This window comes from Sminthopsis crassicaudata, chromosome 1 (assembly GCF_048593235.1).
Source record: "Sminthopsis crassicaudata isolate SCR6 chromosome 1, ASM4859323v1, whole genome shotgun sequence".
NCBI lineage: Eukaryota > Metazoa > Chordata > Mammalia > Dasyuromorphia > Dasyuridae > Sminthopsis > Sminthopsis crassicaudata.
Genome location: NC_133617.1, coordinates 57676502 through 57700450, shown reverse-complemented (window position 1 = coordinate 57700450; position 23949 = coordinate 57676502). Strand labels below are relative to the sequence as shown.

Sequence of the window (23949 nt, the reverse complement as noted above, 5' to 3'; positions counted from 1 at the left end):
ACACAGAATGTCAGGGATAGGGGTGGGTGTTTGGGGCCTTAGAATACAGGATCCTTAGAACCTGGAATGTCATAGTGAGGGTTTGGCAGGGGGCGGGGGGGACTTAGAATGCAACATGTCAGAATTAGGAGGGCCTTTAGAATATGGGAAATCAGTGCTGGGGTTGGGGAGACTTCCCATTCTCCCCCATCATGCGATTTACATTCCTGCCACATTGGCTCATCTCTGCCTCCGTGCCTTGGTGCAGACTGGACACACCTACCTAGAACTTAGTACTTCACCTCCTTGCCCTTAGGCTCCTTAGCTTTCCTCCAGGCCCTTCTCAGGTGCCTCCCCCAGCAGACCTTCCCTGCTTCTGCTTTTCTCTCTCCCCCTCCCCCCAAGTGGCTGTGGGCTCCATCTTCCTGTTATCTTGCTTTTCTTTGTATCTGTGCCAGGAGAATGTAAGCTCCTTGAGGGCAGGAGTTGTTTTCCGCTTTCTGTCTCCCCAGTGGTCTCGAACCACCGGTTCTTGCACATGGTAATACTGTAGGCAATAAATGTTTGTTGAATTAAATTGAACAGAGACTATCCGAACCAGAAAGTTAACTTTCGTTTGTGTCACTGGCTAGAATGTAAGCTTCTCTAGGGCAGGGATGGTCAGTGCAGGCTTGGTTTTGCTTTTTGTACCCAATGCTGTGCACCGTGCTAGGTGCTTCATATAGTCTGAGCCTGGCTTCTGCCGGCCTGCCCTTCCCGTCTCTGGCCTCCGGCCGCCTTGGCTCCCACCTGACTGCCACCTCCCTCAAAGGGGTGGGTACTTGGTGTTCTGTCCTGCCTGGTCTGGGCTTGTTTTTTTCTGACTTGAGGAGGCCCAGATCCCAGCAGGGGCTTCCAGCTTCCTGCCGGGGCCTGTGGTTTCATTCTGCAGCAGGTCGATCACACTGAGGGCCATTGCGCCGCTTTAACCTGCCCAGGTGCCTCCGAGCCCTGCACTTAAAAGTGACCTAAGCCACCAGCCAGCCTGACAACCCATCCATTGTCAAGTGAGGTCCAGGTTCTGCCTCAACATTTGCCCCCATGGGAAAACTCACCGGGATCAGATAGCTCCAAAGGTTCCCACTCACTATAGCTTCTCAAACCTTTTCTTGTCTTTGGGGACTAATAGACAATAAAAGAATGTCTTCCTTCTCTGTCCTTCCCAGAAACAGCCTAGACAGGCTTTAGGGTGGAGAAAGTCAAGGGGAGGACTTGAGTCGTGCAGCTTTAGGTGTGAGCCCTTCCTTCCCCCCCCCCCCCCCCCATGATATCCCATTCCCACCCTGATGCCCACAGAGCAGAAATGTGATTCCTCTATTAATGGAGACTTCTAGGGGCCTCTCAGGATCCTGGGCCTGGGGCCAGACTACCCAGGGTCCAGAAGCCAGAAAGGAAGCAGGGCAGGGCCAAAAGAAATTAGGGGATGGGGGAAGGGAGCTGTTTTATGGATGGAAACCTGAAGCATTTGCCCAGTCATCCAGGCTGGCCTCATGGTGAGGATGGAGGAGAGACCAGATCATAATCCATGGCTCGGGCTTTCAGGGCCCGTTCCCTGATCCCAGACCCTTGGATTTTTGAACGATCGGGGCTGAGCCATGAAGAAATGGCAGCTGGTGGAGGGTGCGGTGTTGGAGGTGGAATGAAGGGATTCTTGGTCTGAGGGTGAGAATGAGGGGAGAGCTGGGTATTCGAGGTGAAAGTACCTTGGGAGTCATCACTCCATTTAGTATTTCCCCACCAGACAGGTTTGTTGAAATATAGTTTTATTGCATTTCTGCAAAGTTTACAAAAATATGACAAAATAAATTAAGAAGAAATCAAAATAATCCCCATTAGGTATTTCCTTCCGGATTGAAAGAAAGAAGACGGCAAAAAACTTGCCTTTTCCTCTTCGCCTCTTAATAGTGGCCAACCCTCAGAGCCCTGGGGAGTGGCTGGGGAATAAACATCCTGGGATGGGTGGGTCCTGACCCCCCCAGTCCACTTGCTGGGCCAGGCTAGGCTGGCTTGCAGCAGCCAGATCCATCTTCCCCCATTCTGCTCCCCCCTGGCCTGGGGAGGACAGGCCGGCCCTCACTGGTCATGCTCAGCCTCAGCTCCTTGCGTTAATAACTCATATTGCATATGTGAATGAAGGAAAGCCCAGGGCTCCAGGAGGGGAGGGTGAAGTAGTGGGGAAGAGGGGGCTGCCTAGTGCCACCCAGCTGGCCAGCAGATGGCTTGGGGGCTGGGGCTGGGGCTAGGGCTAGGGCTGTCAGCTGGGGGCAGAGGGCAGGGCCCCGGGAGCGGGGGGCTGGAGAACCTGTCACCACCCTGAGCTGGGGCTGCAGGGAGGGGGACAGGGACCCAGGCGGGACTCCCTGGGGCCCGGGCGCAGGGGGGGCACTCGGCTCCGTGGCCCTCTCCTCGAGCGGCACTCCCTTCTCCCCCACAACTCCAGGGGCCCTCCCATTGCCAGCAGCCCGTGGGCGGGGGCGTATTGGGTGACGGTGGGCAGGAGCAGCGCGGTGGTGCAGGGCTCCGGCGATGGACGCGGGAGGGGACGCCAGAAGCTGGCTGCGCTGTCCCTGCGGAAGGGGAGAGGGGGCAGTTCCAGTGCAGTGCCCTTGGCGGCTAGACCAAAAGGACTAGGGCCTGGCTGGCACTGCCCCTGCTTCACACTGGCTCAGACAAGCTACCCCTGGGCACAAAGTGGCATTCCCCAATCTGGGGTCAGGAGTGGAGGTTGTTCCTTAGGGGATTCTCTTGCTACTTCTCCCCTCTGTGAACCATTAAAGGTCTAACCTGGTCCCACCCTCACCCAGTACTGCCCACAGCCCTGTGCCCCGGGTTGGCACCAAGCACAGAGAAGCTGGGCCGGGGTAGGTTTGGGGCCCACCCTTACCCCCAAGGAAGGCTTTATTGCTTCTAGACAATGGCTCAGGGGGGAGAGGAGAGGCAGGGGAAGCTCATTGGGTCCAGCCCCATGTCTCGGAGCCCCTTACCCCTCCCAGACTGGGGGGCCAGGGAAGGGAGGACTCCCACGGTGTCGCCCGATACCCGCTTCTCCCTCTGACTGAGGCTTTGCCGGGCTGGGTAGGAGGAAGCAGGAGCGCCAAGCCAAAAAGCACTGATGAGAAACTCCTGCTGTGCCCGTGGCCTGGCTGGGCTGAGCCTCTCCAGAACAGCTGGGGCTGCAGCTGGGGTCTCTGGAGCCTGGGGACCCAGCCCCCCGCCCTGCTCCTGGTCTCAGACCGGTTGGTGACTGACCACTCCCGACTCGCCCCTTCTCCCTGATTAAGGTCTCCTCCCAGAGGACTGGTCCCTGGGCCAGCCCGCGAAGGCTGAGGGCACTGGGGTTTGCATAGAGGCAGGGGGAGGGAAGGCCATGGAGGTGGCAGGTCAGCCATGCGGGGGTGGCCTGTCCTAGGAGGGCAGGGCAGGAAATGGGGGGGCTATCCAGACCACCCCTGCTGTCTCTGAAACCTGATAGCTTCTAGCACAGAGTGCCTTCCTGGGGGGCCTTGGAGCTGCCCCTACCCAAGGGGACCAGGGGGAGCCCCTAGCTCCCCATACCCTCTCAACTCCAGGGGCAGATGCAGTGGAGGGAACCTATGGCTTTCCCCCTCCCCAGCCAGGCCCCTTTTGTCCTTGCATACGCCCCTCAATTCTCTGGTAACTGGGACCCGGGTGTCCCCTAGGTCCCCCCCCCCCACCCCACGTTAAAGCTTATGACCTGAGCCTTCGTCCTCTGCACGGGCCTCCGGCTCCTCCCCACCGGCCTCGTCCACCAGCCCGGGACGCTGGGCCTTGCCAGGAGCACTGTCGGGCCGCGCCTGCCCCCCGCCGGCCCCGTTAGCTGTGGCCGCGGACTCTGCCCGGCCCCCAAAGGGGAAGAGCTTGCCGGCGTGGAAGGGCTTGGGAGGCGAGTGGCTGCGCTCCTGGTCTCGTTTGGCCTCCGGTGACTTGAGAAACTTAAAGCTGAGGAAGGCGGGCAGGCGGTTTTCCCCTGTGGGGGAGGGGGCCTGAGGCTGGCGGGTGGCTGGGCCGGCACCCCCTGCAGAGGAGGAGGATGACGAAGAGGATGAGGACAGAAACTTCCCCTGGAGGGGGATCATGTGCTTGAGTTTCATGACATTGTTGGGGGCTAGCAGGGAGCCCGGCCTCTTGGGCCTGTCGGGGCCGGGTCCCCCCTTGGCCTTGGCCGGTGCCTTCTCAGGGGCAAGCTCTGCCCCGCTGCCCTCGGCCCGGCCTTCCTCACGCCCAGCCTCACGTTCCCGTCGGGCGTGGTGCTCCGCGTGCCTTTGCCGCTCCTCCTCCTCCCGCCGTCGCCGCTGCTGCTGCTGGTAGTGGTGCTGAGCCTGGCGCTCATGTTTCTGGGGAGGGGGAGGGTGTTAGGGGTTGGCCGGGCACAGGAGGTCCCAAGAGTGTGTGGGGGGGGGCAAGCCGGCACTTGGGGAAGGGAGAGAGGCAAGCCGGCAAGGAAGTGGGAGTGGGGAGGATGGCAGGCTGGGAGAAAGGGCACCAGAGCAACAGACACTGGAGGAATGCAAACAGCCTCATACAAGGGAATGGATGAGAGAAAGCCGGGCATTGGAAGAGACCAACATCAGGGGGCTGAGTATAGGGGTCGGAGAGGGCACAGCCCAGCTGCACCCTGGGGGCCAGCAGGACACGCACTCACCTTGAAGGCCTCTCGCCGCTGGTGCTCCAGCTTAGCCATCTCCTCGGCTACCCAGGCAGGGATGTCGGGGATGGCCGCCTGGATGAGGTACTTCAGAAACAGGGCAAAGTGCTGTGGCCCGGAAGGGGAGAGACAGATGTGAGTGAGGGGGCTCCAGGACCCTCCCCGACATGCCAGTGGCTGGGCCTCCGAGGCCGCAGGGAAAGGAAGCTGGCCTGGGCCGCGCTGGGGCAGGGTGAAGTCCCCTCCCCCACTCCTGTCTCCGGGAGGGAGTCAGCACTGCTCATGCCCGGGGGCCCTCAGAGGCCGGGCCTGGCCAATCTGTACCTCCAGCACCACGACGGAGATGATGGCGGCCTCTGGGCTCAGCCACGGGAAGAGGCGCTGAAGCTGTCCACACTGACCAATCAGGTAGCAGTTCACCACAATGGCCAGGATGCCCATGGCCTCCATCACCTTCTGTGGGGTCAAGCGGATGGGCAGAAGTGTCACCCCCCCCCCCCGGCTTTCATCCCCCTGGGGAACCCCCTCCTATTGAGTGGGGCCCTTCTCCCCGTTCCCACGTGTGTCAGAAAAGGGTAAACTTCAACCCCAGGGCCCCTCCCTCCTCCCAGCTCCTTGGCCGGGCCTAGCGATGGGTGTCCTTCCGGGCCTGACGGCGGGCTCTGCCCGTGTGTATCACCTGCCACTGCCCGATGCTATCAACCCGCTGCCCAAAAGGCCGCTGCAGGCCCGTGCACAGCTTGAAGGCATCACTGCGGATCTCGATGAGGTTATTGATGAGGGCGCAGAGGGCAGCCAGGGGGAAGGCGGAGGAGAAGAGCACCACGTAGCCGAACTGTACAAACATCTCCTGGTAGTCCTGGAAGGGGTCCTGGGGGGGACAGAGACCCCGCTGCTGCCGCCCAGGAATCCATTAAGAACCCGGAATGTCCTCAGGGGTGGGGGAAGGGCCTGCCTTTTACTTCTCCGGCTGATTTGATAGAGGGGGAAACTGAGGCCGCAGGGGAAGTCGCTCTGAAGCCACATTAGAGCTGGGGAAGAGGAGTCCTCCCGACTCGGGGCCAGCTCTGTGCGCTGTGTCTCCTTTTGCAGAGGAGCCAGGATCAGAGAAGACTGGCCTGTCCCAGAACCAGCGGTCGGGCCCTCTGCCCATCCCCCTCTCTCAGGAGGCCCCCTGACGCCCTCAGGGGCCGAGGCTGGGACCCCTTCCGCAGGGCTCACCTCGTATTTCTTCATGCAGCTCTCCAGCTCGGCCTGGGTCAGCTGGGGAGAATAATCTTCCTCCGGGGGGTCGATCCAGGACGTGCGGTTGTGCTTTCGCCGCTTGTCCTCCCCGGGGCCCGGGCCTTCAGCCTCGTCACCCTCCCCGCCCGCTCGCTCCCCACGCGGGCCCCCAAGGGCTTCCGGGGGCTCCCGGCCCGGACTGTCCGAAGGCTCCTCGGCATCCTCTTCATCCTCACACAAGGCAAACACGGCCGCCGGGTCCAGGCCTTTGTCCACCATAGTCGGGCTGCCCTCTTCCAGGAAGTTCTCGGGACCCGTGGGGCCTGCCCGTCGCTGCCGCTCGGCCCGCTCGGCAAAGCTCACCTTCCTCAGCTTTAGGCTGCAGTCCAAAAGGCTTTCTTCCTCCTCATCCTCCTCTTCATCCTCCTCGTCCTCCTCCTCTTCCTCCTCCTCTCCGCCCCCACCACCGCCCACCTCTTCCCCTCCTTCCCCAGCCCGCCTCCGCCGCTCCTCCTCCTCTTCCTCTGGGACCCCACAGCCCCCATTGAGGCACTTGCGGCCCCCACTGCCACTGCCCTCTTGGGCCCTGGGCTCGGGCGGCCCTGCCAGGGGCTCTCGGGGCCGGGCCTCGGGGACGGGAGGCCTGTGAGTGAGCAGCTGCAGGAACGTCTTGGAGAACTCCCAGAGGGTGTGGGCGCTCAGGTCCCCGCTGGTCAGCCGGCGGTACAGGTGGGGCTGAAGGACCTCCCGGATATTCTGCAGGAACTGACGGGTGATAAGCAGGGTGGCTAACATCTGGGGGAGAAAGAGGCGGCGTTGGGAGGGGCTGGGGGAGGAGGAGGGGACAGGTGATGAGGGGAAGGGGAGCACCCTATTGAGGGGTCACTAGTGTGGTCATCAGGCCACCCTCCCTCAATGCCCTATGGGACTGGCCTGTTGCGAGCCTCAGTTTCCCCAAACGTGTTGGAGTGGATGATCTGAGCTCTTGATGGTTTAGGTTCTAAGGGTGCTCCTCCTTTCCCCCGGAGGGTTAAGTGGAAAAATTAGTTTAGGAAACCCCACCAACCCCTCCCCCCCAAGGGCCTGGCCTCAGGATCCCCAAGCTGCAGACACCTGGTCAGCACTTTGCCCCTCCCCCTCCTCCCAGCCCCACACTCCGCCCCTTCGCTGGCCTTGCTGGCCACACCCTCCGCATGACCCCACCTACGCCAGCCCGTACTCTGGCCTTGGCCAGAGCCAGGAGACCCTGGAAGGAGAAGAGGAGGAGCTGGAGACGGAGGGCAGCGTAGGGGACGACAGCCGCTCGGAGCTGGCGCTCCAGGCTTTGGGAGAGAGAGAGGATGAGCAGGAGCTGTGGAGGGACGGACACAGGGACAGGACGGATGGCAGAACAGACAGAGACAGACAGAGAGACAGGCAGAGAGGAGAGGAGGGGCTCAGGAAGTCACTGGGAGAGGGAGAAGAGTGACGAGGAAACAAGGAGAGGGGGAGATGGAGAAGGGAGGGGGTGATGGAGGACTGGAGGGTGTGGCTGCAGGGCCAGCTCAGGGGATGCCCTGGCTCCCAGCTCCCTTGTTCCATGTGCCAGAGAGAGGCTTGGGGGGACGGGGAGAAGGGGAGAAGGGCCGGGGGCTGGAGCCCAATTGGGAGCCAAAAGGCCCAAAGTTCAGGCCACGGTCATGGGGGCCTCTTACCTCTTTCAGCCTCTCCATGTCCTTGAGGTAGAAACCGATGTAGAAAAGACTCAGGTACGAGTTTACAAACTGGAACTGGGGTGGAGGGTAGGTGGGAGAGAGGGGGCTGAGGGGCTGGGCCGAGTCTGGGAAGCCCAGGACCTTGAGGGAAGCAAGGACATCCTACCCCAGCTGAGCTGAGGTCCCCTGCCAACCTCAAGGGCGCTAGGCTCACTCCTCTTCCCTCAGGCTAGAATATCCTCCCCGGGTTCTCCTCATTCTGTCCCTCTGGGAAGTCCTTCCCAACTGACTCCAGCCCCTCTGGTCAATAGAAACTGGACTTCAGATTTAAATGGCCGGCTCTCCCTCCCCCGTCTCCCCCACAACGAAGCAGGCACTGAGCGCCTGGGATCACAGAACTGAACCTTCGCCTTGCTACAGGGCCCAGAGACAAAACCCAGCAGGGTGTCCGGAGCACTGGGCCTCTGTGCTGGGGTTCCAGTTTGGGGGCAGTGGCCGACTCCATGGATTACGTGGGAACCGAGACTTTGGGCTCAGAATGCTCTTGGGGAAATTCCCGATTTTGGAGCACGACCTCAGGGGCACAAACCCCTCACTCACCAAGACGATCTTGACGATGAGGTGTTTCTCATAGGCACTCTGAAGGCGGTAGTTCTCTGCCAAAGGAGAGGGGGGTGGGGTCTTGGATGGTCCCTACGGGGACATGCGCTCCCCCTCCCCACATTAACACAGTCCGAGGTAGGATACTTGAGCTGTGAGAATAGGGGGGCAACACTTGCTGCCTAAAGCCCTGATGAGGACATCTGCAGCTAAGAGGCTGCCAGGCGGCCGGTGGCCATGGAGAGACCAGGGTCTCGGGCTGCAGCGATCAGTGGCTTGGGCAGGAAGATTGAGATCTCTGAAACCAAGCAGGGGCGAGGTTCTGGAGGCCCAGGATCCTGGGGGCAGCCTTCCCAGGCCTCTCTGGGCCTTCTGTTTGGGGTGGGTTCTGGGCCAAGTCTCATGGACTGGTCTGGGCTGTGAACCCCCCGAGGTTTTAAGCACAGAGAACACTAAAGGGCCAAGTAAAGACAACTCTGGCCAACAGAAGGCCCGTCCTTCCTTAATGTCCTTCCCTGGTCCTTCCACTGGCGGACAGCGCCCCCATCCTCTCCTCCCTCTCCCTGCCAGCCCGAGATGCCCAAGGGGCTAGAGGCCGGGGTTGTCTCTCTGGGCAGGGTGGGGTCCCTTGCATACCCATATCATTAAGCCAGTAGGCAAGCTTCTTGTAGGCCTCGGCGCAGGCGCTGACCAAGAGGGCCAGGCCGATCTTGGGCAGGAAGCGGACAAGGCGTGGCAGCCCCTTCACACTGAGCACCAGCTCCTGCCAGGCAGGGAAGGAAGAGGACCAAGTCAGAGCACTGAGGGCAGGGACGGGCTCGGGCTGCTTGTAGCTGGGATCCTAGACACTGCTAGGCCTGGCTACAGTCCGGGGCTAGGTTCAGTGGTCCTAGCAGCAGCCTGGGGCCGGGATCCTGGGTGCGGTTTAGGGTGGAGGGTCTGCACTCAGCCCAGGGCTGAGGTGGGCCAAGATCCGGGGGAGGAGGAGGCAGAAAGGTGTCTGACCTGCAGCTGGAAGCAGCCCAGCATGAGCAGGAAACCCCCGATGAGGCAGGTGGCACATACTGGCAGGCTGACCAGCAGCTGGAAGAGGAGTCGCTTCCAAGGCGGATAATAAAACTCCTCGGCGTTGGTCACGGGACTGATCCGCCGGACACCCTGGAGAAGGAGGCGTGATTGAGACCAGCACTGCCCGCCTGCTCAGTACCTTCCATAACTCCCAAGGGAACCCTGCTTCTGAGGACAAAGTCAACCGGTATTCGGGGCCCTCTGCTATTCAGCCTTAACCCCTTTAGAGAAACAGCCTTTAGAGACCACAGAGAAAGGTCACTTCATTTTCCTCGAGGAACCTGAGACCCGGGGGAGGGACAATCCCTGCCTCTCCCACCATGCCATGCTGGAGGAGTCCTGGTCCTGGGGTGGAGCCTGGAACACCCTTGTCCTGCCCGTGTCCAGCATCTCCTCCAGGCAGCCTCACCATTGCTCCCATCCCTTCAGTGTGACTTCAGAGTCAGCCTCATGTGCACTGTGCTCCCAGGGCACATGAGATCTAATCTCCAGAGTCCCCACCTTCAAGTGCCTAGGATGGGCTCTGGATCTCAGGGGAGGCTTTTGATCCCAGGAGAAGGGGATAAAGAGACTGAGGAGCTCACCCTGAACTGGGGCCGGGGCTCCTCAATGGCTTCTCCAGGGGTGTCCAGGGTCCCCCACTTATAGGCAAACTCAGCCCCACGGCGCTTCCATTCCTCCAGAAACAGTGTAGACCAGATCACATTGAAGATGGCAAAGATTACACAGCAGATGTCCCGGCTGGTCTGGGGGAATCCAGAGGGACAATGAAGGAAAAAGGACAAGGCAGGAACATCCCAGACCTAGCAACTGGTGTCTCTAATTTCAGAGCCAATCCCACCCAATAAATATTAAAGTGCCAGGTTCTGCGTTAAGCCAGAGTGGGTCTTCCTCTGCCCTTTCCTACCCGTGCGTTCTCTCTACATTGCATCATCTTTCTGTAATAACCTGGCTCCCCCAGCCTTCGGACTTTTGACATTGTCCCAAGGCCCAAAGGCTTCCCAGGTCTTCCAAGGTCTTGACATGTCTCCCTCCCCAAGTCTCACTGAATCTCCTTAGCTCTTTCCATCGCCCAAGCATCATATCTCTTTTGGGACTCGTGCCTCCACATCTCTGTGACTTCTGGGTAAATCTCCCTGGGTGTAATCTGGGACCTCCATGTCTTCCCAAGGGAAGGCTCACCTGGTCAGCCTCGGTGAAGGTGTAGAGCACAGAACCAAACACAGCTGGGTAGACCATGGCAGAGGTATAGAAACCCAGCCAGGCAAAATACATAGCAATCTTCACGCCAAAGTAGTCACAAATCTCATCTGGGATCCAAAGAAGCAGGCTTTTGGCTTGGGGCCAGATGATAAGAACTAAGCCATCCCCCCTTCCCCTTCTCAGGATCTCCCTTTGGGACTGGAGGAAGGGGCTAGTGACTGGGGGGAACAGTGCAGCTGGACAAGGAAGAGGAGGGGCTACATCTGTATAGTAGAAGGAGAAAGCTTCTTGTGGCATGGGAAAAGAGTTGAGATCAGGTCTTCTTCAGTCCATGTGCAAGCCCCGAGCAAGGAGAGGAAGTTAAAACTAGGCAGGGACCCGTCCAAATGAAACAGAGAGAGGGACCGTGCTTTCTTCTACATGGAGAGGGAATGGCTGACCATTAAGACCAAAGCAGGAGGGCCAAAGACCACAGTGGGAAGGGGAGGTTGCAAGTCCCCACCTTACCCAGAGGCTGGTTCTCGCATACAGCCTGCACCCAGGACTTCATGAGCCGGTTAAGAATTCGCTGCTCATGTACCGGGAACACCTGCTGGATGATCCCACGGGCAGCCAACTCTGGGACTGGGGAAGGAGGGATGGAGACTTGTCAAACCTAGTTGTTGACAGTAACCATTTTTGTCCGTGACTTTGATAAGTCCCCTCCTTGCCCTGAGCCCTATTTTCTGGTTTTTCTAAATGGGAAAAGTAGTCCCTTTATCTTTGAGTGGTGGTGAGGATAAAAATGAGACTGGGGTGAGGAAGAAAGGAAAAGAAGTGGGCCCTGAGTCCAGTAGAGCCTTCCCCTTCACTAGAAGACTCAGTTGTCCCATATAGCTATGACCAGGCTGCGGTTTTAGTTGGATAATCTCTATGCTATCAATCACTTCCTGCCCCCCCCCCCCCAAGACATTCCCCCATCATTCAAGGCTTTCTCCAGAGGACAGAGCCTTCCCTTTCCTCATTCAGCACCACAGACAGCGACACAGGGAATTCACAGACCTTTGTTGGAGCACTTGCCCTTGAAAGGCCCCTAACTTTCAAGCTACAAACACAATTCACACCTCTGCAACCCATTTCCCAAGCCTGGAGATACCCTGGGAGAACAAGATTCTCAGGGTTCTGCCTCAAAATAGGGTAGTATGCATGCGTTGTGAGCACGTGTGTGTGGCTTGGAATCCCTTTTTCTGCTTACTCTCTGTCATTTAAGCGTCTCAAGCCTCAGTTTCCTCATCTGTAAAATGAAAGGTTTGGACTAGATGTTCCCTAAGATTTCTCTCTGCTCTGACATTCTAAGCCCCAGGGGCCTTCCAGCTCTACATCCTACAATTTCCTGACCTATATATGTGTACTTACGTGTGGGCGGGACCTGAAATAATTTTTAAAATGAGAAATACAGTCTTGTCAGAGGATGTGTGTGCGCACTCACGAGGGTGGTTAAAGAGGAGGGGAGAGACAAAGAGGCCCCGAGTCCTGCCTGATCCCTATATTATGATGATGATGGCTATATTTATGATTGTCAAATTATGTTAATTGTCAATATAATTATGTTCTGAGAATACTTTCGGCAATTAGTGATAATTCTGATCAGAGCAAAAATAATGATTCATTAGTGGTTACCATAATTATGATATATAATAACTTTGCCCGCACTAAGGTGTTTTCCCAGTCATAATACCTGGTGAGGGGGTGGGAAGGGATAATTTGCCTATTTTATGGATGAGCAAACTGAGGACAGCAGAGGAGGTGGCTTGTCCAAGCAAGATGACAGAAGTGAGGAAAGACTTCAGAAGAGAATCCAGGTCTTCTGACCCAATGTTGGCACCCCCCCACACACACAACTTCGTCCCCTGGAACGCACCTCTTTAGGGAGGGCTTCTCCCTAGGCCCCTCCCCCAAACCCAGATCTGACGACACCCCGTCATGTGGCAGTTCTCATGGCTCCGCCCTCCACCTGTCCCCACCGTAGGGGAGGGACTGATAGACTGATGGACAGGTGGGGGGCCTTCCCAAGAGGCCCTTCTTCTCCGGCTCCCTCGGGAGAGGTAGGTCCTCTTGGCCCCGCCCCCACCGGGTCTCAGATTGACTGGCCCCGCCCTGCCGCCCGCCAGACTCACTGATGGGCTGGTCCTCCAAGAAGCGCACGTTGTGCAGCGCTTCCCCGGCCTTGGCCCGCAGGTTCTCCAGCCAGAAGCGGATGATGCTCTGCCGCTCCTGCGGGGAAGGATGGGAGGATGGAGCGTCTCTGGTCTTCATCAGGGAGCCCTCCCCCCTCCCCTCGTTGGGTGTGGGGCCCGAGGGTCGGCGCACCTGGGAGGTGAAGAAGCGCAGCTCGCTCTCCACGTTCTCGTAGATGAAGTCCTCCTCGCAAGAGAAGCTCCGAGTGCCGCCGCCGAACTCGGCCTTCACGGCCTTCCGCAGCCCCAGCTCATCGGCCCCACGGAGCAGGCTGGGGGGAGGGGGCGGGGGTCACCACAGGGGGGACGCAACCCGCCCTTACATTCCCTCCCCCAACGGAGCCTCTGAGGGCGTGGGGCTTGGAGGAGGGGAGCGGAGGGACCCGAGCCCAGGGACTTGTGGGGGAGCTGGGGGAGGATGAGGAGGAACCTGGGGCTGGAGTTGAACGGGGAGGGGCCCAGGACCGGGGTGGGAAGATGCTTGGGGATCAGCTTCACAGCTGGGGGCGGGACAGGCACAGGGAGGGGTCCCAGAGGTGGAGGGAGGAGATGGATGGGGAAGGGGCTCAGAGCTGGGGGAGGGGAAGAACCCACAAAGAGGGAGCGCAGAACCGAGGGGGGAGAGAAGATGGATGGGGAGGGAATCCAGAGCTGGAGGGGGCTGGATGAGGAGGAGGAGGAGGAGGAGGAGGAGGAGGAGGAGGAGGAGGAGGAGGAGGAGGAGGAGGAGGAGGAGGCCTCCTGGGGGGAGGGAGCGGGATGCTTGGAGGAGAGCCCCAGAGCTGGGGAGGGGAAGCCGGGCTGGGGCTGGGCCGGAGTGGGGGCTCCTGGGAGGCCCAGGGTCTGAACATGCCTCTCATAGGTGGCCGTGAGAAAGAAGCCGTAGGTCCGCGTGTGCCGGTGGTGCCGGACTTGCACTATGAGCTCCGGGATACCCACGCGGATGTGATTCAGAAGCCACAGCAGAGTGTGGTCGTCAGTAGTGTCTGACAGTGGGGCAGAGGAAGCAGGCTGGGTTCCTGGTTGTCTCTCGGAGGGTCCTCAGAGCCCTCCTCCTCCCCTCCTCCCCAGCACCAGCAGGGTCCGGGCCCTCTCTCCCTCCCGGAGAAAGCAGCCTTCCCAAGAGTTAGGGGCAGGGATAGTTAGGACCTGGGCAGGTGGACATCTGGGGTACCTGGGAAGGTCATGAGGACATCGCAGTTCTCCGTGGGCACCGTCTTCATCCAGGATTTGTGGGACATGATATATCGTCCTGCCTGCAGCAGCCGCTTCCCAAACAGCTTGTCTGGGAAAAGAGAAAGAAAAGGGACCGTGAGACCCAAGGAGCCCCGGGCGTGGGGACAGGAAACCTGGATTCAGATCTTGGTTCGGATCCTTGTGATCCTGCAGCTCTCTTAAGTTTATTTTATTTTATTTTTTTACTCCAGTAATTGGGGGTAAGTGATTAGGGTCACACAACTACTAAGTTAAGTGTCTGAGGCTGGATTTGAACTCAGATCCTCCTGATTTCAGGGCAAACCCCACTAAGCCATCTAGCTGTCCCCTCTCTGAGTTTTAATTTGCTTCTTTGTAAAATAGAGATAATAATCATTGTACTATCAACCTCTGAGGACTTTGGGGAAGATAGAGGGAATGGGGGTAAGGTCCTTTTCTGGGCCTTATTTCTCCTTATTAAAAAAAAGGATGAAAAAAAATGAGGAAGATAGCCTCAGAAGCCCCTTCCAGCTTAGAGTTGTAATCTAACATCTTGTTGTTTAGTTGTTTTCAGGCTTGTCCAACTTGGGGGTTCTCTTGGCAGAGGTACTGGAGTGGTTTGACATTTCCTTCTCCAGCTCATTTTACAGATGAGGAAACAGGGTTAAATAGTTTGCGCAGGGTCACATATCTCTTAAGTGGCTGAGACTGCATTTGAACTCATCACTCTAGCCAATACACCCCATACTTAAATGTATTTAAAAAAAAAAAGTGAGGTCCTACCAAAACTAACCACTACTATTTACAAAGTGGTATTTTGTTTTGTTTTGTTTTTGCCTTCTAATTTATTTTATTTTTTATAATAGCTTTTTATTTTTCAAAATATTTGCAAAGATAGTTTTCAACATTTACCATTTTTGGATTACTTACTTCCTTTGTTTTTGACTCTGTTTTGCTCATCTAGTTTGTTCCACTAATTTAAAAAAAAATTAAACCAGTTCTAAATTCTTTTGTAATAGTTTGAGATCTGCACCTACTGGATCCTTGCTTTGTTACTTTTTGTTCATTAGTTCCTTTGATATTCTACTTTTGCGAATCTCTTTCAAGCCCTCTCCTATTCCTCAATTCCCTATTTCCGAGGGCACTGCCATCTTTCTAGTCTCCTGGATCCAGAACACTGAAGCCACTTTTAATTTTCATTCTCTCATTCCTCCCCTTCCCCATGTCAATCAAGTGCCAAGTAATGTCAATTGAAATTGAACCCTGCCCCCCAAACCTCTCTAACATCTAATCCTGCCTCTTATGTGGCCAAGTTTTCATCCTCTCTTGCTTGGACTATTGCAACAGTCTCCTAATTGGTTCCCCTGCCTTTATCTTCCTTCTTCTCCCATCCATCCCCACAGCTAATGATATTCGTAAAGCACAGATCTGATCTTGTCACTCCCCTTTCTTAAGACTCCTCAATGACTCCTCTTGCCTTTTAAGATAAAATACTAACTTCTCCATTTGGTATTTAATGCCCTTCATCATCTGATTCCAGCCAACTTTTCCAGACATACTGCACATTATTTCCCTTCATGTACTCTGTGTTCCAGCCAAACTGGCCTACTTGCTGTTACCAGTATCTTGCTGCCAAAGTGATCTTTAAGCATAAATCTGATGTCACTCCCCTATTCAATATTAACTCCAATGATTCCTTATTATCTCTAGGATCAGCTAGAAACTTTGATTCTTAAAAGATTTAAAAAAAAATTCTTAAAAGATTTGATTCTTAAAGGCCAAAACTTGGCCTCAATCTATCTTTATAGTTTCATTATACATGCCCCCCATTCTCACTGTACTGTATGGGCCAAGTAAATTAGTCTTCTGTTTCTCAATCGAGGTGGTTCTCTCACCTCTGTGCCTTTGTACTGGCTGTCTGCCATCCCTCCTCGCTTCTGTTTCATTGAATCCCTAACTTCTTACAATATGAAGCTCAATCATATTCTACGCAAAGCCCCTCCTCATCTCACCAAATTAGAACCCTCTCTCCCAAAATAAATGCAAATATTTACTTTGCATATTACAGTATTCATTAGGCATATATGTACCTATATTCATACAAACTTGAGAGCAGGGATTACTGCATTTTTTGTATTTGCATATTCAACACAGTAATAATACTAATAATAGCTTGCATCTGTATAGCAACTGAGGTTTTGCAAAGCACTTCACAAATATTATTTCATTTTAACCTCACAACAACCTGTCAAGGCGGGTTCTATTATTCTCCTCATTTTACAAAATAGAAAACCATGACAAGCCAAAATTAAATGATTTGCTCAAAGTCACACATCTAGTAAGAGCAAATTTTAATTCAGTATTTCCTTGCAAGGTTCAACTTTCTATCCACCAGGCTATTCAGATCTTTTTACAGTGCTTCATATATAGCAGATCTTTTAAAAAATACTCATGAGATGAATGAATTTTACAAGAGACATATAAATGTGAAGCCCTGTGTAGTATAATATAAAGTACAATACAAAGATTATTGCCTCTATTTAACAGTCAGGAATGTGTCCATAGTCACAGATCTAAAAAGTGCTAAGATAGAAAATGGAGCCAACCTTGCAACTTTCCACTCAGCCATACTGACCTCTTCAAAAATATTTCCCACCACAGAATAAACCATGATTCTTTTTAGCCAGGCCTGATAACGGTTTGAGATTGCCTCAAACTCAAATTTGATACAAATTGCCATTAGGCTGTAACTTTCTAGGATCTTAGATTTACAGTGAGAAGGGGCCTCCAAGAGCCAACTCCTTTATTTTATTGATGAGGAAACTGAGTCCTAGTAAAGGGAATTAGCCAAGATTACATGGTAGTAAATAGCAGAATCAGGATTTGAATCTATGTCCTCTGACTTCAAATTCAGGGCTTTTTTATTGCCCCAAATTACCCTTGGGGGCTCTGAGAGTTTAATAGCTTGTTCTCTCATACAGTAAGTATATGGGGTTGGATGTAGGATATGAACACAGGTTTTCAAATCCCAAGATCCCACCTTCTTCTCTATTCACTACACCACACTGCCTCTCTATAGAAAATGACTTATTATAATATAAATACAAGCAAGTAAAATTATGTCACACATCCATGGCAATATGGTACCCAAGTTCCCTGACTGTAAAAAATGGTAATTGACAAAAACTGGGGGAATCGACTTTGTGCTTGCAGGGAAAGGCTGTTTGCAAATTTGTTAGGAACTATTTGTTGTACCCAAATGGTAACTAAAACAAAATCTGTCCATGTAAACAGTAAAAAGAGACATTTTTTTTTAAAGAAAGAAGCTGAAATGGAAATAAAAGCCAAAAAATATTAACCTACAATGGCAGGGATGGCTGAAATTTCTCCATCAAAGATTCTATTGAAGATTACTGCTGGAAGAGACCTTGGAGATTAATCCAAGCATCTTACTTTACATCTGGGCAAACTGAGGGCCAGAGAGAGGGAGTCACTTGTCCAAGGTAATAAAGAGCAGAAGCAGGATTTGCAACAATGTTTTTTGATTCCAATTCCAAAGCTTTTTCTATCATATTTGGGGATATTTCTATTATACTGGGGGAAGGGGAGAAGGGGGAGATAAATGACTTATTGGTCATCAGATCTAGATGCTCACAGTTTAGCTTGAGGATGGTGGGAAAAGGAAGTGTCACAATGGGAGTAAGTCAACTAAGCATCGAGTCCCCTGCCACAAGCTCCTATTGCCCTTGGAGGCTGGGGAGAAGGCACGGAGGGACAAAGGCTTTGCCAGTCTACCCACATCCAAACTAACGATCCTTAGGAGTTCCCAGACTTCTCGGGGCTTCTTTGACTCCCGTCACCTCCCTCCCTTCACCCCAATTCTCTTCCAAGCTTAGCCAGTTACCCGTCCTAGAGCCCTTGCCTGGGCTGCCATAAGCCTCAGCCTCCCACAAGCGCCAGCAACCAGGCCCTGAAGCCTAAAGGGGGATAGGGAACGGGGAGCTTGTCTCTATGGAGACGCGAATGCCCTAGGACTGAAAAGATTAGGACCAGACCCAAGTTCAGTGACAAGTTTCCCCAACTTGCATCAAAATGACTTCATGCAAGGACTAGGAGACCAGGAAACCGAGCCATCTTCTGTATGGGGATCTTGCTTGGCTCTTTCCCCCACCCCCACCCCAATCTGACTCAAAGGGTTTCCGGTTCTCCCTAGCTCAGTGTGGGTAAGTCTCTGTGTGTGCACACGTGTGTCTCACTTAACTCTTGCAGTTCCTGAGCAAACAGGCTTCCCTGGTTCTCGTAGCTCAAGGAAGATTCTGGTTTTTTCACATTTGAGAGGCAAGACCTTAACCCTTCCACATACACCTGTCCTGACATCCCCATGCCCACCAAAGGGACCATGGGTCATTCCACAAGAGTAACTGAAGGTTTGCTCTGAACCTGGCAAAGGCTCAGACTTCCTGACTCCTTAGATCAGAGCATTTAAAGAATGGAAGAGATCTCAAAAAGCATTAAGTCCAGTCCCTTACCTGACAGATAGAGAAACTGAGGCACCCAGCCAGAAAGTGATTTATTCACTCAAGATCAAATGAGGAGTTAGTAGCTCAGCCAGGATGTGACCTCAGCTCCTCTGACAACAAATCTATTTCTTTTTTCTACTATGTCATATTTTAGGCACCCTACCCTGGAGACAAAGGCAGTCAGTCTCTCCCCAAGCCAACAGGACCAGAACTATCAGCGCCCATGCTCCCTGGCACATCCTGTGCTCTCTTGGGGGAGGCTAAGCAGGACAAAACAGGGGCAGGGAATGATGCAGCCATCCAGCCAGAGTGGAAAAGAAAGACAGGCCTGTTGGAGAACCAGAATGCCTAGACAAGCAAGACCTGGGAATATCCTTGTGTGGGGACACGTGGGCAGACTACTTTACACAATGCCAAGGCTAGCAAATCAGAATTCTGAATTTGAATTAAATGTGGAAATCACTAAGCAGTGCTGGATGGAACCTTAGAACATTAAGGAAAATATGTTGGAGCTAGAAAGAACCTTAAAACGTACAGATTAGACTGTCAGAGTTGGAAAGAACCATAGAATACAGGGGCATAGAATGTCAGAGTCAAAATAGAACTGAGAACATAGAATATCAGAGTCTTTAGTACAGAGAATAAAATGTCAGTTCATTCTTTCTTTTTTTGTATTGTATTTTTAATTGCAAAAGTAATTTCAAAGATTAAAATGAAGACAGCACATTCCAGAAGCTCACACACTCAAGGGTTTGAACATTTGCACAGAACATTTCTGTCACTTTAGATAAGACTCCGAACGTGCATATTAGGGCAACTGTATAGAAGAGAAAGCAAACTCCTCAAGAGTTGTTCTTATTGCTCATCCAAGCAAACTCAAGGACCTGAGGGCCTTTTTGGAGGGAAAAAGTAGATACGTAGAAAGATGAGGAAAAAAGTTATGGAATCACTCCTTAAGTGCATGACATCTTATTCAAAAGATCAAATGAAATTATTACTAGGCAGTAACTACTCTTACTTAGAATCCAAGGAATATAACTGAGCATCAGATGATTGAAGTAAGAATAATTTCATTTGGGCACACCCTGTGGTATTTGGTGAATAGACAAATTTTTCCAAAGTTAGATGGGAATCTAGAACATAAAGTGTGAGAACTGGGAGAGGTTTTAGAACAGAAAGTGTTAGAGCTGGGAGGCCCTTAGAACACAGACTGTCAGAACTGGAAGAGTCCTTAGACCAGATAGTGTCAGAGCTGGGAGGTTCCTTAGAATAGATTATCAGAGCTGGTAGGCCTTTAGAACACAGGAAGTCAGAACTGGAAAGGACCTTAGAGACTACTTGGTCCAAACTTTACCACATTTAAAAATGAGGAAGTTTAGGGACCATTTAACAAGTTACAGCCAAGGTTAGGTATAGAACCAAGTCTCCTAAATCCCAGGTAATCCTCGGTTCCTTCCCTTCCATTTCACTCAGTAGCTGCTCAATGCCAGGCCAAGCTGTCCACCAGACTCCATCTCCTGTTCCTGACAAATCGGTTCTATTGCTCAAAGTAACTCAAGCAGTCTCCTCAGTTTCTCAGTCCTGGCAGAAAATACTCAGAGACATGTATTTCAAAGCCAAATGAAAATGGTTTGGGATTATCTGTTCCTTCAAATGATTCTTCCCCCTCCCCATTTGATGCTTCTCCTTCAGGTCAAGTCATGATGAAGACAGTCCAGAGTTGACCATATTACATAATCCCACAGCTCTGGCCCCAGTATATCTATGTATGTATGCTCCTGGGTGGATGCCCAGCATGTGAAGCTGCCAAGAATGATTTCATCACTGCTGGGGGTGAGGACAGGGGCATGTGTGTATACTCGGGTACCTGTGGGTGTTTATCGAGTCTGTAATTACAGGCGAGAGGATGTCCAGCTGTATATAAAAATGTCACAGATCCAGGATGGGCCATATAAACCTTCGAGTGTAACTACCTTGTCTGCAGAGAACCTGCAGAGTGTGACAGAAGCTCACACAGCTGGGAAGGATCCAGGCTGGGCCCCATCTGCAAATCTGGGTGAAACAAGCCTGATGATTAGGAAAAGTACAGTCAATTGTGAATGGAGGAAGGAAAGTCACCCAGCTATCAAGTTAAATGAGCCCAACTTATTATTTTTTGAGACAATAGGAAAAACGTAGGTATTGAAATGAACCAGGATCCAAAGCTAGCCTTGGAGTCCAACCTGGGCTCAAGTTCTTCCCTGACACATAGAGGCTAAGTTATCCTTGGCCATTCTCTAAGACTATAAATTAAAGAACAGTAGCAACTATCCTGACTTGGTAGATGTTTTCACCCCAGGAATTCCCTACACTGATAGAATTCAGGCCTGGGATTCCTTCTCCTAGGTCCAAAGAGAAGGGAACACCAACTGAAGATGTTTTCTAATCTACCTTTGGGAAAGGTCTAAGCAGGTCCTGAGTAAGAAGGAAGCCCCAAATCCAGTAGTAATTATGGAGCTTTTTGATTCGTTGAGAGTGAACCTGGGATTACAAAATGGACCAATGGATTCAAATCTAGAAAACCTAGGCGGCCCATCTCCAAATCTCTAAAGGGGAGATCTGAAGACAAATTCTAGGCCTGGAGAGGGTAAAATAACACATTGGGACTAAGGAATTTAAATTAAGGATTCGGTTGGAAACTTTGAGCACCATCTAGGCTGGACCCTGGAAGTTTTCTTTTAGATCAATTGGGGTGGGGGCAGCAAGGGCTAAGGGGCTAAGGAGACTCAGAGGGAAGTTCATGAGCCGGGCCTTCCAGCCTCAGGATGGAGACAAGAGATCAGCACATTTGAAGAGTTGGGAGTCCTGAGCTGAAAGCAACGGTGGAATGGTTCCAGTGGGAGCTGGTGTCCCCAGAAGCTGACCCACATCAGAGGCGCCTAAGAAGAAGGGCAGGCTGCAGAAAGCATTGCATACCTGTGTACCTGGGCAGGTAACCTAGCTACAGATCTGGGCCAGGGCTCTGCAAACAGTCCTGGGCGTGTGGGCTGCTGCCCAAATACACGTGTGTGAGTAAGCTGGTGGGGCGCCAGTAGGTGTGTGCCTGCCACCTTTGGAATCTCTGAAGGCGCTGTCCAGGATGCTTCACCTGTTTTATACGACAGTCCAGCCTTGGGGCACAGGATTGTTCCAAAACACACACACACACACACACACACACACACACACACACACACACACACACACACACACACAGTGTCTGTGGCCTGTAACACACAGCCGTGCTCCCAGGAGCAGTAAACATTGCCTCTTGTACTACTCAAGGCTCCCTACTTCTGGGGCTCAGGGCTCAGTTTGGGGCTATATGCTAAGACATTCCTGGTCTGGGTTTGGGACTTGCTCTGAAGTCAGAGGCAATCTGGGTGCTGAGTTTGGATCTGGGCTCCAGGGTTTCATTGGGGTCAGGAAACAGAAGAGATGGGTTTGTAAGGGAGGCTTCAGCTGGTGACCTTGGCCCCATTAGACCCCAGCTCTGGGTGACAGCAGCCCGAGGTGGGTGAGGCAGGAGCAGTGAGTGGGCCCAGCAAGGACAAGGAGGGTTTGGGGCTCAAAGGCCTGGGGGAACGGAGAGGCTCTGGCAGCCCGGCCCGGAGCTGCACTCCTGGAACGGCTTCCTGAGCCTGTCTGTGTCCCGCCTGGGTAAGTGCTCCTGGCTTTGGGAGGCCACCAAGATTGCCTGGTCCCCAGGCAGAGCCCCCCCCTGCCCTTACTGAGGCCCCCTAAAGGCCCCTCACCTTGATCTGAGGTCACCGGGACTGCAGAGCAGGAGGAGACCGGGGACTCTGGCTAAAGGGGCTCTAAGGGCCTTCGGCCAGCGTCCCACTTCGGGGGATGGGGCAGGAGTTGGCCCGCACATCTGCGGGGCAGCGGGGACTGATGGGGAGGCCGGGCTGGCCGCCCTGCACTGCCCCGCAGCGCCCGGGCCTTAGAGTGCCCGGAGCCTCGCATGCCCCCATCCCACCCCACTGCAGCCCGCCTGCCCAGGGTGGGGGGGCGTCCGCAGCGCTGCAGTGCCCCGGGCCCGCCCCGCCCCTCCCCTCGCAGCCCCGGCCCCTCGCTCCCACCCCGCCCGCTCCGCTCAGTCCCGGGCCGCCTTACCCAGGACTCCGGCCCCCGCAGCCGCCGCCGCGGGCTCGCCCTCCGGGGGGGGCCGCTTGCCGCGCTCGCCCTCCGCCGGGCCGCCGGCCCCGGGCCCCGCCGTGTCTGGCATGGTGGCGGCGGGCGGTCCGGAGAGGGAGGGCTCAGGGGCCGCGGGGGGCGCAGCCCAGCCGGGGCGGCCGCAGGGGCATGGGGCTGGATCCGCCGCCCGGGCTAGCGGAAGACAAAGGAAGGAGCCGCCGCTGCTGAAGCCGCTGGAGCTGCCGCCGCCGCCGCCGGAGCCGCGCGATCCTGGGGGGGCCGTCCCCGCCCCAGCGCCCAGCCGGCCGCGCCCCCCGCCGCTGATTGGCCGCCTCTGGCAGGCCTGGGCGGGGGGCCGAGCGCGCCAGCCCCGGAGCTGCGGAGGGACCCGGGCTTCGGAGCATCTCCCAGCGCCCCCAAATCTGACCAGCCCGGGGCTGGACTGGCCGCAGCGCCCGGAGGAGCGGGTTCAGACTCGGCCTGCTCTGGGAACCTGGCCGGGCCCTGCAGGGGCTGGGGTCCCTGTGCCCATGACCCTGGCCTGGAAGTGGACGGAGGGTGCGTTCAGCCTCTCCCCTGTCCCGAAAACGGGGCCCTTCCCCCGTTGGACCGGTCGGAGTTTGGCCGGACCATCAAAGGGGTCCAGAAATGTGTACGGAGGGGTGTAGGGGGCGCGCGCGCAAGGGAGCGCGCCCGCGAGTGTGTGGAGAGGAGGGTCCACCCCTCAATGTAGGGAGGCTTGTTAAACCGGCGCTCCCTCGGGTCTGGGATGAGAGATGGACAAAATCCCCCTAAGCAGAGGGCTGCACCGAATGTCCTCCGGGATCCAATCCCACCCTTGGGTTCTGATAGTCTTCCTAGGGAGGGCGGGGAGTTCCGACTCGTCCGAGAGAATGGCGAAGGATGGGGTGTGTGTGTGTGTGTGTGTGTGTGTGTGTGTGTGTGTGTGTGTGTGTGTGTGTGTGTGTGTGTGTGTGTGACAGAGCGATGAGACAGGCTAGCAGGAAAATAGGCAGTTGGGAGGAGAGATGAAAAGTAGAGTGTAAGACAAAGGGTGAGAAGCTAGAAGGATGGCAGGGCAGACAGACAGGTGGATGGGAGACAGATGGACTGGCAGGGATCCAGGGAGGCAGACAAGGGGCTGGGAGACAGGTGGGCAAAGAAGCGGTCAGCCAGACAGGCTAAATGGGCAGGCTCAGGCGGAGCCAGGGCGTCGTTTCTATCTCCCCTCCCCCCGCCATTCCCGACACTCTCCCTCCCCCTTGCCTTGCAAGCTGACTTTCTTGTCATTCCACTGAAACTGCTCTCCAAAGGTACTAATCATCTCTTAGCTGCCGAATCCCATAGCCTTTTTTCAATCTTCAGTCTCCTCCACATCTGTGCAACAT

At 54.6% G+C, this 23949-nt stretch overlaps 1 protein-coding gene and 1 long non-coding RNA gene across 3 annotated transcripts; one reads left to right on the top strand and one right to left on the bottom strand.

The window, feature by feature from the left end:
• Positions 1 to 1764: 1764 nt before the first annotated feature.
• ANO8 (anoctamin 8) lies at positions 1765 to 22812 on the bottom strand. Of its 2 annotated transcripts, none has more exons than XM_074305397.1 (18): positions 22541 to 22812; positions 13864 to 13974; positions 13543 to 13675; positions 12823 to 12961; positions 12630 to 12726; positions 10981 to 11097; positions 10453 to 10580; positions 9855 to 10016; positions 9208 to 9360; positions 8839 to 8965; positions 8203 to 8258; positions 7603 to 7677; positions 5906 to 6703; positions 5364 to 5555; positions 5009 to 5140; positions 4682 to 4792; positions 3734 to 4373; positions 1765 to 2585 (listed from the first exon to the last, which is right to left on the bottom strand). In XM_074305397.1, the coding sequence occupies exons 1-18, from the start codon at positions 22650 to 22652 to the stop codon at positions 2209 to 2211; spliced, it is 3660 nt and encodes a 1219-aa protein (XP_074161498.1). In that variant the 5' UTR covers positions 22653 to 22812; the 3' UTR covers positions 1765 to 2208. The 2 variants fall into 2 exon arrangements, with proteins under 2 accessions (XP_074161498.1, XP_074161508.1); XM_074305407.1 differs by lacking the exon at positions 22541 to 22812 and adding an exon at positions 17970 to 18564.
• LOC141563824 (uncharacterized) lies at positions 14016 to 19065 on the top strand. The gene is made up of 2 exons (XR_012488522.1): positions 14016 to 17386; positions 18558 to 19065. It is a non-coding gene; the product is annotated as an uncharacterized LOC141563824 (long non-coding RNA).
• Positions 22813 to 23949: the final 1137 nt, after the last annotated feature.

What these genes read in the sequence shown, in the direction of transcription:
- ANO8 (XM_074305397.1), bottom strand. Translation starts at nt 22,652, where the DNA reads ATGCCAGACACGGCGGGGCCCGGGGCCGGCGGCCCGGCGGAGGGCGAG. An exon ending in CTTGGAGGACCAGCCCATCA is followed by an intron (nt 11,098 to 12,629) that starts GTGAGTCTGGCG and finishes CTCCTTCCCCAG; the next exon opens with TCCCAGAGTTGGCTGCCCGT. An exon ending in ACATGGAGAGGCTGAAAGAG is followed by an intron (nt 6,704 to 7,602) that starts GTAAGAGGCCCC and finishes TTTCTCCCCCAG; the next exon opens with ATGTTAGCCACCCTGCTTAT.